Source organism: Amblyomma maculatum, chromosome 8 (genome assembly GCF_055883805.1).
Source record: "Amblyomma maculatum isolate TAMU_Amacu chromosome 8, ASM5588380v1, whole genome shotgun sequence".
In the NCBI taxonomy this organism is placed as follows: Eukaryota; Metazoa; Arthropoda; class Arachnida; order Ixodida; family Ixodidae; genus Amblyomma; species Amblyomma maculatum.
In genome coordinates, this window is record NC_139351.1 from 52,355,296 (window position 1) to 52,367,705 (window position 12,410).

The 12,410-nt window shown below is 42.6% G+C and overlaps 1 protein-coding gene across 4 annotated transcripts in view; it reads left to right on the top strand.

Annotated features, from left to right (window-relative positions):
- Positions 1 to 12,410, top strand: part of LOC146181161 (uncharacterized) — a 114,980-nt gene that overhangs the window by 77,981 nt on the left and 24,589 nt on the right. Inside the window, exon 3 of one of the 4 annotated variants that reach the window (XM_084576284.1) lies at positions 10,458 to 10,597. The exons of the other annotated variants lie outside the window; for them this stretch is intronic. Within the exon in view, the coding sequence (XP_084432410.1) occupies positions 10,458 to 10,531 (74 nt within the window). The 3' untranslated portion in view covers positions 10,532 to 10,597. Of the gene's footprint in view, positions 1 to 10,457; positions 10,598 to 12,410 lie in introns of those variants that run through there. 4 annotated transcript variants of the gene reach the window in all.

Sequence of the window (12,410 nt, forward strand, 5' to 3'; positions counted from 1 at the left end):
ATGACCAGCAAGGGTGACTCGGGCAGTGCACTGACCAGTGACGGCAGCAGTACTGCCATCGGCAACACGAACGGTGGGCGAAGCGGCGGGGGTCTTTACTTTCTTGAGGCGGCGGCAAAACGATGAGCTCATGATCGAGACTTGGGCTCCAGTGTCAATGAGGGCAGAGACGGGAACACCATCCACGAACAGAGAGAGGAGGTTACAGGGCGAAGAAATGGGCCGTAGAGGATTTCCAGGTCGGGGCACCAATGCAGCGTCACCTCCGGGAGCTGCATTGGTTAGTTTCCCGTGAAGCGACCGGCAGAGGACGGTGAGGAACTGCGGCTAGGAAGAGGTGAACGGGAACGGCGGGCTGGCGGGGAAGGAGACCGACTGGACACAGGAGGAGGCGGAGTAGTATCGGTGCGGGGCGGCTCATAACGAGGCGTGAAACGGGTGTGACCGTAATTGGAGTAGCGGTCAACGTAAGGAAAACGTCGAGGTGGTGATGTCCAGCGGCTGCGGCAGTGGCGAGCGATGTGGCCAATACGCGAGCACGTGAAACAGATCGGCCTGTCGTCAGGGGTGCGCCACTAATCAGGATTGCGGTATCGGTAGCTTGGCGCGTAGGTGTTGCGGGGTGTAGTGGTGGCGACCATGGGAGGGACGGGGCTCGAACTGTGGTGTTCCACGGTATGGCTACAGGGGACGCCCAAGTTGGCAACCTCTTGACGAACGACGGCTTCGATGAGGGATATCGTCGCTAGGTTGCTGTCCGAGGAGGGCGGGTCGGATGCAGCAGGAGCGAGCGCTTCCAGTTCACGACGCACGATGCGTGTCACATTTTCAGTGTTGGAAGGTTGCCTTAGGGTCGGCAGATCCTCGCACGTGGAGGTAGGGGCAGTGTTGGGGAGCCGATCGAAGCGATGTGCAATGCGTCTGTGTTTTGCCTGCTCGAAATGTCGACAAACCTGCAAAACGGAGTCAACCGTAGCACAGTCCCGACAGAGTAGAAGATTGAAGGCATCGTCGGCTATGCCTTTGAGGATGTGCCCCACCTTATCAGGTTCTGGCATGTCTTTATCAACTTTTCAGCAGAGGGCCAGAACGTCTTGTATATAGGTAATATAAGGCTCGGTAGATGTCTGGGCCCGTTTGGCGAGGTCCTTCTTGGCGGCGAGTTGACGACCAACCGGTTTTCCGAACAGGTCACGGAGTTTTTGTTTGCAAATATCCCAAGAAAGTATTTCTGCTTCATGCGTTTCGAACCATACGCGTGCCGTGCCAGTAAGGTAGAAGATGACATTGGCCAGCATCAGCGTGGCGTCCCACCTGTTGTGCTGGCTAACGCGCTCATAAAGCGAAAGCTAGTCCACGACATCGACCTCATCTGTACCGCAGAATGGGCCAGGGTCACAGGGTGGGCTACGACGACAAATGGAGTTGCGGAGGTAGATGGAGCCGCCTCGGTTGTCATCGTGACGGTTCCGAGGTGACGGCCACTGCGGAGATCCAGCGTCAGATTGTGTCGAACCCGCGACCTCCACCAAGATGTTACGGGGATGTACTTAATGTAACAGCACTGCGATGGGCTGAACTCGACGCTGAGACTTCAGTAGCTGTGCAGTGTCCACTCTGTCAGCGTCGTCCTCTTTCTCAACGCTTTGTCGTCCCCGTGTTCCTCGGTCGTCGTCTTCGTCAGTGAGCACATCACTTTGGTCCCGCGTTTCCAGGTAACAATATGAAGCTAACCAGGTTGGCAAAGGGGATCAGTGAATGCAAGAAGGCCTGTTTGGATGTGTTCTTCACTGTTAAGACTCATAAACCGGACTCGCCTTTCAGAGGTATTGTGTCTGAACGTGATGCGTGGCAGCAGCAGATCAGCGGGTATCTTCTTAAACATTTAAAAGGTTTGGAGGTTCATGATCCCTTTGCTACTACGAATTCTTTTGAAGTGATCAATTTTTTAAAAGATCAAACAAATCTTGGGTACTTTTTTTCTATTGATGTAGAGGATTTGTTCTATTCGGTGCCACATTTAGAATTGTTTGAATCGGTGAGGGAATGCATTGAAAGTAATGGGACTATAGACTTTCAGAACTCTGCTGGTGTCAATGTGGACAATTTTCTAGCCCTACTCGAGTTTTACCTTAAGTCCACTGTTGTTTCGTTTTGGTCTGATTTGTATGCGCAGAGAAGGGGCATTTTTATAGGGTCATGTGTTGCCCCAGTTCTATGTAACATCTTTTTATCCTGTGTTGACAGAGCAATTTATACATCCCTTAATGGATCAGATTTTAAAATATTTAGATATGTTGACGATTTCATAATCATTGTGGATACGGGCTCTGCAGTGAGCCAAAGAGTGGAAACTGTGCTTTCTATTTTTAAGCTACAAGGAAATTGGCTTACGTTTACTCATGAGCTACCGGTGGACAACAAATTGCAGTTTCTTGATTTAAATATGAAAATTTGTAATGGGGAAGTGTGTTGGAAATATTTTCCCAGGGCTAAAAAAGAGCTACTTCCATATGGATCAGCCCATTCAAAGACTATAAAAAGAGGGATAGCTTCCCTTTGTTTGGAGTCAGCCTTGTTAAAATCATGTGTACATATGGCAGAGGAAAGCTTCAATAATCAATTACAAAGGCTTGAGGTGGCTGGTTTCCCGGTTATGATTATATGTGGGGTGGCAGAGTCTTTGCTTCAGAAATTGAAAGGGAAAAAAAAGATCGCCAGATATGTTGAGAAATAAACGACCACAAGTGATCCCCTATATACATAGAGTTGCACACTGCGTGAAAAAGGTGGCTGTTAGGTTTGAGGTGCCAGTTGTGTTTTCTGTCCCCAGAAAACTGGGTGGGTTATGTGCATTAATAGGGAGGAAAAAGAAAGGCCAATGCGATAAGAAGCATGTTAAGGGTTTTGTTGGATGTCGGGTGGGAGTGATTTATGAGGTTCCTCTGATGTGCGGTAAAGTATATATTGGGCAAACAGGAAGATGTATTACTGATAGAATGAGGGAACACGAGAAGTCCATAGAAAATGGCAAAGGGTCAAATTTAGCCTTGCACTGCCAAAAGTGCAAGCGCGAGCCGTTGTTTAGCAGGCTAACATTTTAGGCAAGAGTCGGGATAAGATGCCACGCGAAATTTTAGAGGCGTTTTGGATACAGAAGAAAGAAGAGAGATGCATTAGGGAAGAGTCGTTGAGTTTACGTAAAGAAGAATTTAATTTTATTGAGCAATGCTCCTGAGTAATGCAAAGAACGAGATTATTATCGGGCCTCAAGGTGTTTTCTTGGCCTAAAGTGGTTATTCTTGGACTCATCTTACGTTTTGGGGCCATGGTAGTTTACAGAATTTTTTTCCCTCAAGAACATAGGCTTCGTGGCTTCGTAGATGTTGGCAAGTTAAAGTTTCTCAATACATAGGGACTACACAAGTTATGTGGTGTGGATGGTCATGTCCTACTGTATATGTGTGGCGGTGCTTTTTAGTGTATGACTATGTCACTATGTGGTGATATTTGCTTGTCCAGCGTGGTATGAGTTACTGGGCAAAGCAGAGGTGTGGAGTAACAAGACAGTGTAGAACTTTTGACTGTCATGTTTGGACGATGTTTATGGTCTCAGAGGAAGAATGTGCCACTATCTCCTTGGTTAAGAAGAGGAAGATGAGATTGGTCACTACCATGTTTGGACGATGTTATGGTCTGCGAGGAAGAGAGTGCCATTATCCCCTTGGCAAAGAAGAGGAAGATGAGACGTGCTTGAGTGTAGAAAAGGAGGAGTGGTGAAGAGGAAGTGTTTTCAGATTCTTATTACAGTTGGTAGTATGCGCGTGTGTTGTGTATCTTCTCTTGTGTTTGTGTTTGTTGTGCCACATATCTGAATTCGTAATAATCTCCTGAACATACGAATAACACTAAGTGCAATTGCTCGTAGCCTATTAAAGCTTTTTATAAACGTTTGTCTACAACCGAAGCAATGTGCCGTACCTACCGCGTTTCCGGAATATATTGTGGTATTCAGCTAGGCTGCTTCTAACATTAGTTGATGTGCATTGCCGATTCTGGCGATGCCTGAATCTGAAAAAGAAAGAGAAATGAGAACACCCAAGTAGAACTAGGAAGAATTTCGTTACACGATATGAAAGAACACTGAACAAGGGTAGATGGAGGAAGCCTTAGTTCGCAGGTCGAGCCAACGTTTCGACAAGTCGACTTATCTTAGTCTGGCTTTGTCTTCGTGTTGCCCCGACGAAGACCCACATGACGAAACGTTGGCTCGACCTGAAAACTGATGCATCCGCTCTACCCTTGTTCAGTGCTCTTTCATATAGAAGTGAGAGAGGTACATAATGAGATGATATCTTGAAAACGGTCGCTTCTGCATTGCAGGCCGTCTGCATTGATTCCTGCTCAGCGCCGGTATATAGCGACCTGCTTTTAGCATACTGTGACAGGCTGATCGCCATCAGCCTAAACGAGTTAAATGGTTTAAGGTTTTCGTTAAGATTATGATTCTTTAATCACGATTGACAATTGCCCAGTGAGCATTTAACATGGCCTTATCCTCATGTAATGCACTTTTTTTTCCATTTGAAATAAGACACAACCTACCAGTTTGCAAATTTGTGCAGTTATTTTTATTTAATGATAATGTTCTCAGCTTGCTTGCGAAGTGAGTTGGTATTGCCATCCTAGGCCAGCAAACCACTCCTTTGATATTATTTTCCCCTTCGAAATTTGCGAAAAGGGCAATCGTCAACACGTGCTTTACCACCACCCCCAAAAAGTCTTGCTTGTCCTCTCTGGATGTCTAGCAGCCTTTTTTACAGGCCAGGCGTTTTTCTGAGGCTGCATATTCAAAAGATGTTTTTTTTTTTATTTCGGTGGGAGAAGGCTTGCTGAACAAGTCTCGCAAGATACGTTCGGAGCAGCTCACAGATATTAGAAAAATGATGAAGATTTTCTATACACAGGGCTGTTATTTTTTTTGCCGTAGACAAGTTGTCAAGATAGAGCAAAATCGCGAAACTGATTCCAAGCGGCCAGATAGGATGTCCTAAGACGAATAAAAGTACATTTGTAGAGTGTACATAAGAGGTGGCAGTACATACTCCTTTGGCTTCTGACTGAGTATATGTAGGGTATGCACGCAGATGTTTAAATGGAAGCCTTGCAATGTGGCACAATGAAGGGAACTCGTTTAAACACTACAATGAAAGTCATAGAAAACCCTGCAAGCCATTGTTCAGGTAGTGCTCTGTTAAGGCAAGGAGCAGGAATTGTTGAAACTCAGACTTTGGGCATGATAATGATTTCTTTAGAACCAGGTCTGCTGCCCATACTGCACCAGTGCACAAGAGTTTGTCAACCTCACCCTTAAGTACATTCTCCAAACACCGTAACCCCCAAAACCAACGGAGGAGAAATCTGTATGAGCAATTTACTTGAAATCACGCTGTCATGAAGTTAGTCTTGTTGCGAATGTGAAATAATCTAGGCAAGTTTAAATTCAGTAGAATACAGCTGTGTGCATGTGCACTTCATCAGAAAACGAAATCGCTTTGCTCGACAGTCATGGCAGCACATACGATGTGTGTCACATATTTCTCTTCGTAGAAACGCTATCTTTAGTATATATAATATATATGCTCTCGTGCTCCAAATGAAATACAGGTGAAAGTTAGAGCTCTGTCGTGTATAGCTCTACGTCCCTCTCTTTATTGCGCTTCAGGCTTTGCTAAAATGGGCACATCATAAAGTTGAATATTTTCATGTACATAACGCGCTCAGCAAAATTTTCATAACAACGTATCACTTTTTTATTTTTTACATACTGCAGGCCGTGAGACCCAAGCAGGAGTTGATTAAAAACAAATTATTACACTGATAAGTAATACAAAAATACAAACAAAACAGAGCACAAACAGCAGGAAATGAAAAATGATATTAGCAGAGCATGAAATTATGCTAAACATGGTCATTTATCAGATCAAGAGACTGTAGGCTGGAGTCTGGCAAGCTGTTCCAATCATTAATGGTATGGGGAAAGAAAGTGTGTTGAAATAAGCTAGGCGATGCAATAATCATATTACACACTACAGCCATGTCTAGTAGGATCGGACGCTATAAAGTAGCTTGAAGATGGAAAACATATTTTCCGGTAGCAACTGGCAGGAAACACGGTATACCACGGTCAGCTTACTGAAAAGTTCCTTCCTTAATCTCCAACATGATGCTTCACGAAAGCAAGAGCCGCTTTATTATTGATTATCAGTGATTGGAATTTTTATTTACGCTTTGGCTTCAAGGATGGCCGGCTTCAATCACGTTATACTAGCGGCGGGAGTCGGCAATTTACAAGTTAATTGTTTGCAACGAATCCTAACCTGAAAGCACGAAAGAATCTATGGTTTAGGATGTATTCATTTTTTCTGAAACTTTCAAAATTATAAGTGGTTTCTCAGCGGGACTTTTAAAAAGCCTATTCCTTTTTACGTTGTTCTTTTATTCCAAAACGTGATCTATTCGTTGTACTTCAAAATATGCTTTCAAATAGCAGGGATTCCAATGTTTCTTGCGTACACTTTAGCCAGTCTTTAGCCATACACGGGTTCACACTCAGTCCTCGCATACAGCAGACCCTTTTTGTTTGACCTTTGTCACACGGGAATAAAGGCATTTGAATAAAAAGACACCTTCCCAAAAACAGTTTCATCCTCAGACATTCGACCGAGTTCAATCACCTTTCCAGAAGTGGTCTTTTCTGTAAGCGGAGATCGCTCATCTCTTGTACGGCTGGAAAGGAGTAGCCTCCAGCCCAGTGGACACCAATGATCATGTTTAAATAAATAAATGGAGCAAAAGTGAATTTCCTTGTCACGTTTACTCCCTATAAAAAAGAGTTTTACGCTTCGCAGAAGGCAAACTATCACAATAATGTAGTAGATTTCTGCAGCACTCTCGAAACCAGTTTGAGCATATCGCGTGGTGACGCTAACCGCCGACGCGTATGCGCGCAATCTTCTTTAGTTTAACGTTTGTGAACATATTGTAGGTAAATTTACTATAAACAACTTGTAATAATACACTTATTTGGTTTAGACGTTTCGATACATCGGTTTATTCTGAATGGTTTTGTTTCAAGATCTAGCGCTACGCTTTCGATAGCGTCCTCGGTAGGAAACGCTAAAAAGAGATCACCAGCGTCGTGTGTCTGCTATGCCACTCCTTTTGAATACAAGTGCTTTAACTCTCTAACAGACAGCTTAGGTGAAAAAGTTTTTGCTTGCTCGTGTGACACGGGTATTATTTAACCTGTTTTTAGTGCGTCGTCTTAGAAATGTATCTTGCTTGAATTCCACTGTGAAGCTCTGTACCTTCCTGCAATACGCTGTGCGCGGGTGCCCTGGAAACTAATTTTGTGCAGATCAAGAAAAAAAGAAGGCGTTGGAGATAAAAGGGAACGCCCAAAACATCTCTGATTATATATTATAGGACAAGGTTTACTATGCAGTGGAACAAAAACCTAAATATAAAAGGAGTGTATACACCTTATTTGAATATTTACATCAATACTAAGTGTCTTCGTAGCCCGATCTTGGGCGATGAGAAGCAATGGACGGAATATTGACTCGATTTTAACGACTTTCGGGATATTAAATTTAAATGTCTTTTCGCGGCTTTGTAGGTTGGTGTCTTTTTGTTTTGAGAAATGTCACTCAAGGAGGCTATTTTAAGGCATTCCCTTACAAAAATGTTCGTCAACAGTCGTTAGAATTTGTATTAACGCCTTATTGACTCTATAAATATTGTACGTACTTTTAATTCGTATGGACATGTGTAAATACGAAGTTCATACACGATTACTTTTTGTATTTAGATCAGTTCATATAAAGTTAGTACATAGCAAGTTGTTATGTGAATATACTTCAATGTACATACTCCTGTCAATATACAGCAGGGGCGTAGCCAGGGCTTGTTTCGAGGTCAGAACACCTTCTGAAAGTTTTTTGAACTCCTTCTTTCGGCCTTTTTTGCAATTTTTTAATCGATGCCGTATGTAACGCCCTCGAAAATTATGTCTGGGTATACCACTCATACACAGCTATTAAAATATATTGAAGCAATTTGGCATGTCAGAAAAAATGTTCAGATCGAAAGTATATAGTCCAAATTAACTGACCGAGTGCATGCTGCTCATTGCAAATCATTTGAATTACTTCTTTATTGTGAATGACATCTGTTAAAAAAGAAATGGACAAGGAAAATTGATACGATCAATTTGCACGAATTATAGATAAAACGTATAAGGTTATATTTTAAAAATTTAACAGGGTACACTTTCGCTCTTCATCGCGCATTTCTAAGTCGAGCGTCCGCTCTTGTTCAGGGCGCACTGAGTCCTGTTATCGAGCTCCATCGCACCATTAAAGACTAAAAAATCACAAATAGAAAGTAAACGCGGACAAACAGTGCAAATAATCTAGTTCATCAATAGAAACAAGTAGTATATAATCAAGCCTGCTAATTGTGAACCCAGAAACCACTGCTTTTCAAGTGACTTGATATTTCGACGATCACTACGTGTTCCTCACAGCGCAGGAAAATTTTAAGATCGATTTCTGTCGCTTCAGTGCAAACACCCGGAAAATGTTTCTCTCTGGAGGTTTAACTTAATATAATTAATGGAGATTTAGGCGATGGCTCAACTTGCTTCTTTTAGTTAAGCTATGTCTGGCCAGCCTAAACCCAAATATAACGAACTTCAACGAATGCATACTTCGGCACAAACCTGCAGCTCAAGAGAGCGGTTAAGGTTGGAACATAGATCTTACTTGAAAGCACAGCTCCTCTGCTTCCAGACCCTGTGAAATAAACAATAGAGTTTTATCATGGCAGACCAGAGTGAACATTGACCTACGGAATTGTGTTCTTCTTTGGCCCTTTGCGTCATACGTTAGAAGGAAGAATCATGGTAGTTTTTTAGGTCTGGCTGTGAATGCGAATGCCTACGAGCAGCGGAACGGCCTGTGTTTGTAGTTGTAGATCTTTATAATTAACGAACAAAGTGGTGCAAACTGGAATTGTAGGCATAATTAATAAAACCACAGGCTACTGCGTTCTCATTGTGTCATTCCTTCCATTTTCTTTCCATTGCATTTTAACTTGTTTCGCGACGTCGTCACTACACGTGGCACTTCTCACGGCGCTAAGCGCAGGGCTATGTGTGTGGCTTCTGGAGAACAAAATTGGATATGCTGTATGAGGCGTCTCCTAGCGCGGCCCCATTGCTGGTACTAGTGCGAATGATATTGCTATCTCGAGCTGTGTTTATTTTTCAAAAGTCTGACATAGACGTTGCCTGTTTTGCAATTTCTTGGACTTTATTGATAAAAGGAAATATATTTTTTTTTTCTTTTTACACAACACGTTTTGCGCAATCCAAATACGCTGTGCTTAGAGGATATGAAAATATGACGCATCCATTTCGAATGAGACAGATATAAGCAGCCATTAATAACAATGCATTCATATCAACCATTATCACGGAGGAGTATTTAGAACGTTTAAACTGACAAGAACACGCTGCATCCGTGCATTGGTTTCAATTATTATTTTAGAAGCATGTTTTATTAGTTCTTATTGCTCAAAAAGAGACAAAAACATTTTTCTAGTTACAGTGAATCAAACATGATCATAAAAATTCTGTTAAGAAGGTGTTGAGCCATCAATGTATATCTATATCACTGTAAAATCTGGTGTCGCACAGAATGGTTTGTTCCATTTAGTAAACAGGAAAATAATAATGTTCATTGGCAAGGTTTTAAATATAGCATGTATGCAAACTCAAACTGTTCATTCATAATAAAAGGGAAAATTGGCGACGGGAATCCTGTTAAGAAATGAAGATAGGGCTGCTAGGTGTAGAGCTGATCCAATTGCTGTAGGTTTTTTGCAGAGGGTGATAGCTTAACAGTACACCTTGGGCGCAAAAAGAAAATGGTCCAGAAGTTGTCGAGGCTTTACCATTTCAGTAAAATATTTAGGATTATTAAAACATTGCATGGTGAAGTGACATACGGAGCCAAAGGGGTTAGAATTCGAAACAAAATAAATAGTTACAGAGCATCGCTCTTTGATATGAGTGATTTAAAGCCGTGTTTTTAACCCAATAAAATTCGAAAATTAATCCGCCCGGAATGCTGCTGCAGTTTCCATACTTCTAGCTCAATTTGTTCTATATGTGAAGCACATATATATCTGTACATAGAATAGCATTCTCATAAAAAAACTTCCATAGAGCTGTTCTTCGTTAACATTCGAGTCAAATCTAAAAGCTTTATAGCCTCAAATATACAAATATTTAATACAAATGAGAACGGTTCAGCGCTGCTGAACCGAATATGAAGCGAAAGCATGAGCTGCGGGTGACCGAGCTTTCTTCGTCTTCTTCCTCTTCCTAGTCTTGTTCTTCCACTACTGCAGCTTCCTGTTCTTCCTCTTCGTCTTCTTCGCGGCTGTTCAAGGTCAGTCGTGACTGCGGCCACGGACTACGCGACGGGCCGAAACCTGGCGTAGTATCACTTTCCCAATAAAATTGATTTCCAACCGCTCCAATTATTTAGTTTTAAACGTCGCCGCGCGCAGACCTCCTCCATGACTTCATCGTGGGTTGCTTTGTGCGCCCATTCATTCGGTGCTCGCAACTAACTAGTAACTAAGTAGTATTTAGTAAGTAACTAACACGAACAACATAATCAAGCTAGCTGAGGAGTTCCATACGGACCTCTACAGTAGCCATTGTAGACAGGACAAGGATGAATTGGCTGCACTGAAGAGCAAACAGACGTTCCGCCAGCAACGAAGGACGAGGTTAAGAAAGCGGTATAAAATATAAAAATGGCGAAAGCAGCTCGATTCTATACCTATCCTATTCCATTCTTTTTAGGTATGTTTCTGACAATAATGTCTCTCGTGTGATCCTTACGATGCATTTTGAAACATTCATTGCAATGTTCAGAACAAAGCATTTCATTCACTGAAGCAAGAAACGTTTTAAAAATAGGTGCAAGCCATTCACTTTCCCCACCATCCTGGAAAGAACACTTCACGCAATTGGAGTACACCGACCTGAAGCACCGCCGCAGCGGATCAGTCCGCCGCCGCATATCGAGCCCAGGGACTCTGTATTGTGACGAACGTTCCTAGACTTCTTCAAAAAAAAAGAGTTTTAGTGTTTGCTGAGCCGGCATCGGGACATCGAGCAGTGTAGAAAGCGACAAGTCTCATTGGCGAGTACGAGAACTGGGCGGAAGGTGCGCATATCATACGCTACAACATGCAAATCAATAAATCTGCATTAGTGGTTAGGCAAAATTTCTATATACGAAAAATTGCCTCAAACTAATCTAATATCTCAAAGCAAAGTTGCGCAAAGGTGAAATGCTAGAGTAAACTGCCGGCAGCTGCCTGTATCTTTGTCACTGTTACCGTTAAATCACCTTGATGCTACACACCTGTGTAATTTTTCGCTGCTAATGGTGTAGCTAGTATAACTTGCGAAAGAATATAGTTCAATAGTACTCGCTTCAGATGTGAAGGTATATCCAAATTTCATTCCTTTTTTGTATGCAAAGTTGTGAGCACGAATGAATTTGTTGTCTTGAACGCAAATAGCTTTTTTTTTGCTTAAGCAGAGAGGCATTTCGCTTTAGGTATTGAAGCAAAAAGATTTGAATTGCGCCTCTAAATATGGCAAAAATGTATTCCACCGAAACCTGAAAAAACGCTATTGCGCTCCCATGTCTTTGCGTTTGAGTATAAGGAGCGAAGAATTTGTGCGTCAGGGTAGTTAGATTGTCACGCGAAGAAATATGCGCATGACACACCTATTGCTTCATTGAAGCCTTGCCCAAACCGCTGAAGCAGCTTGGGCGCTATGTCGAGAGGACAACGGCATCTGAACGCAGACTCGGTTGTTCATATTAGAAAGGAACAAATATATACTTGTGGTCGAGAAGAATAACTCTCGCTTGTAGATGTGGAGAAAATGAAAGATCATGGTATCGTTCCACTATTTTATGTAAACTGGTGTTCATTCAAACGCAGCTTGCCTAATCGTTACCAAAGTGTAAGTTAGGAGTGAAGTTTGCGTCCTAAAGCTCGATTACACCGTAGGTATCAGGTCATCCTTAACGCAAGTTCTCAGCGCTAATATTGAAGACGTTTAATGATACCACCCTAAAATATCCGGGATGGGAGCAGCCTTTAGAATTATTTTCCAGCTCCACTCATAATTATAGCCACTTTCGTTGCAGCAGTGAGCGCGGCACATACCTTTTCCGTCATTGCACTCTCTTTCTGGATTCATGATGTGTCTAAATGCGCTAGCCATTAAAATGATGTGCGTTATGTTA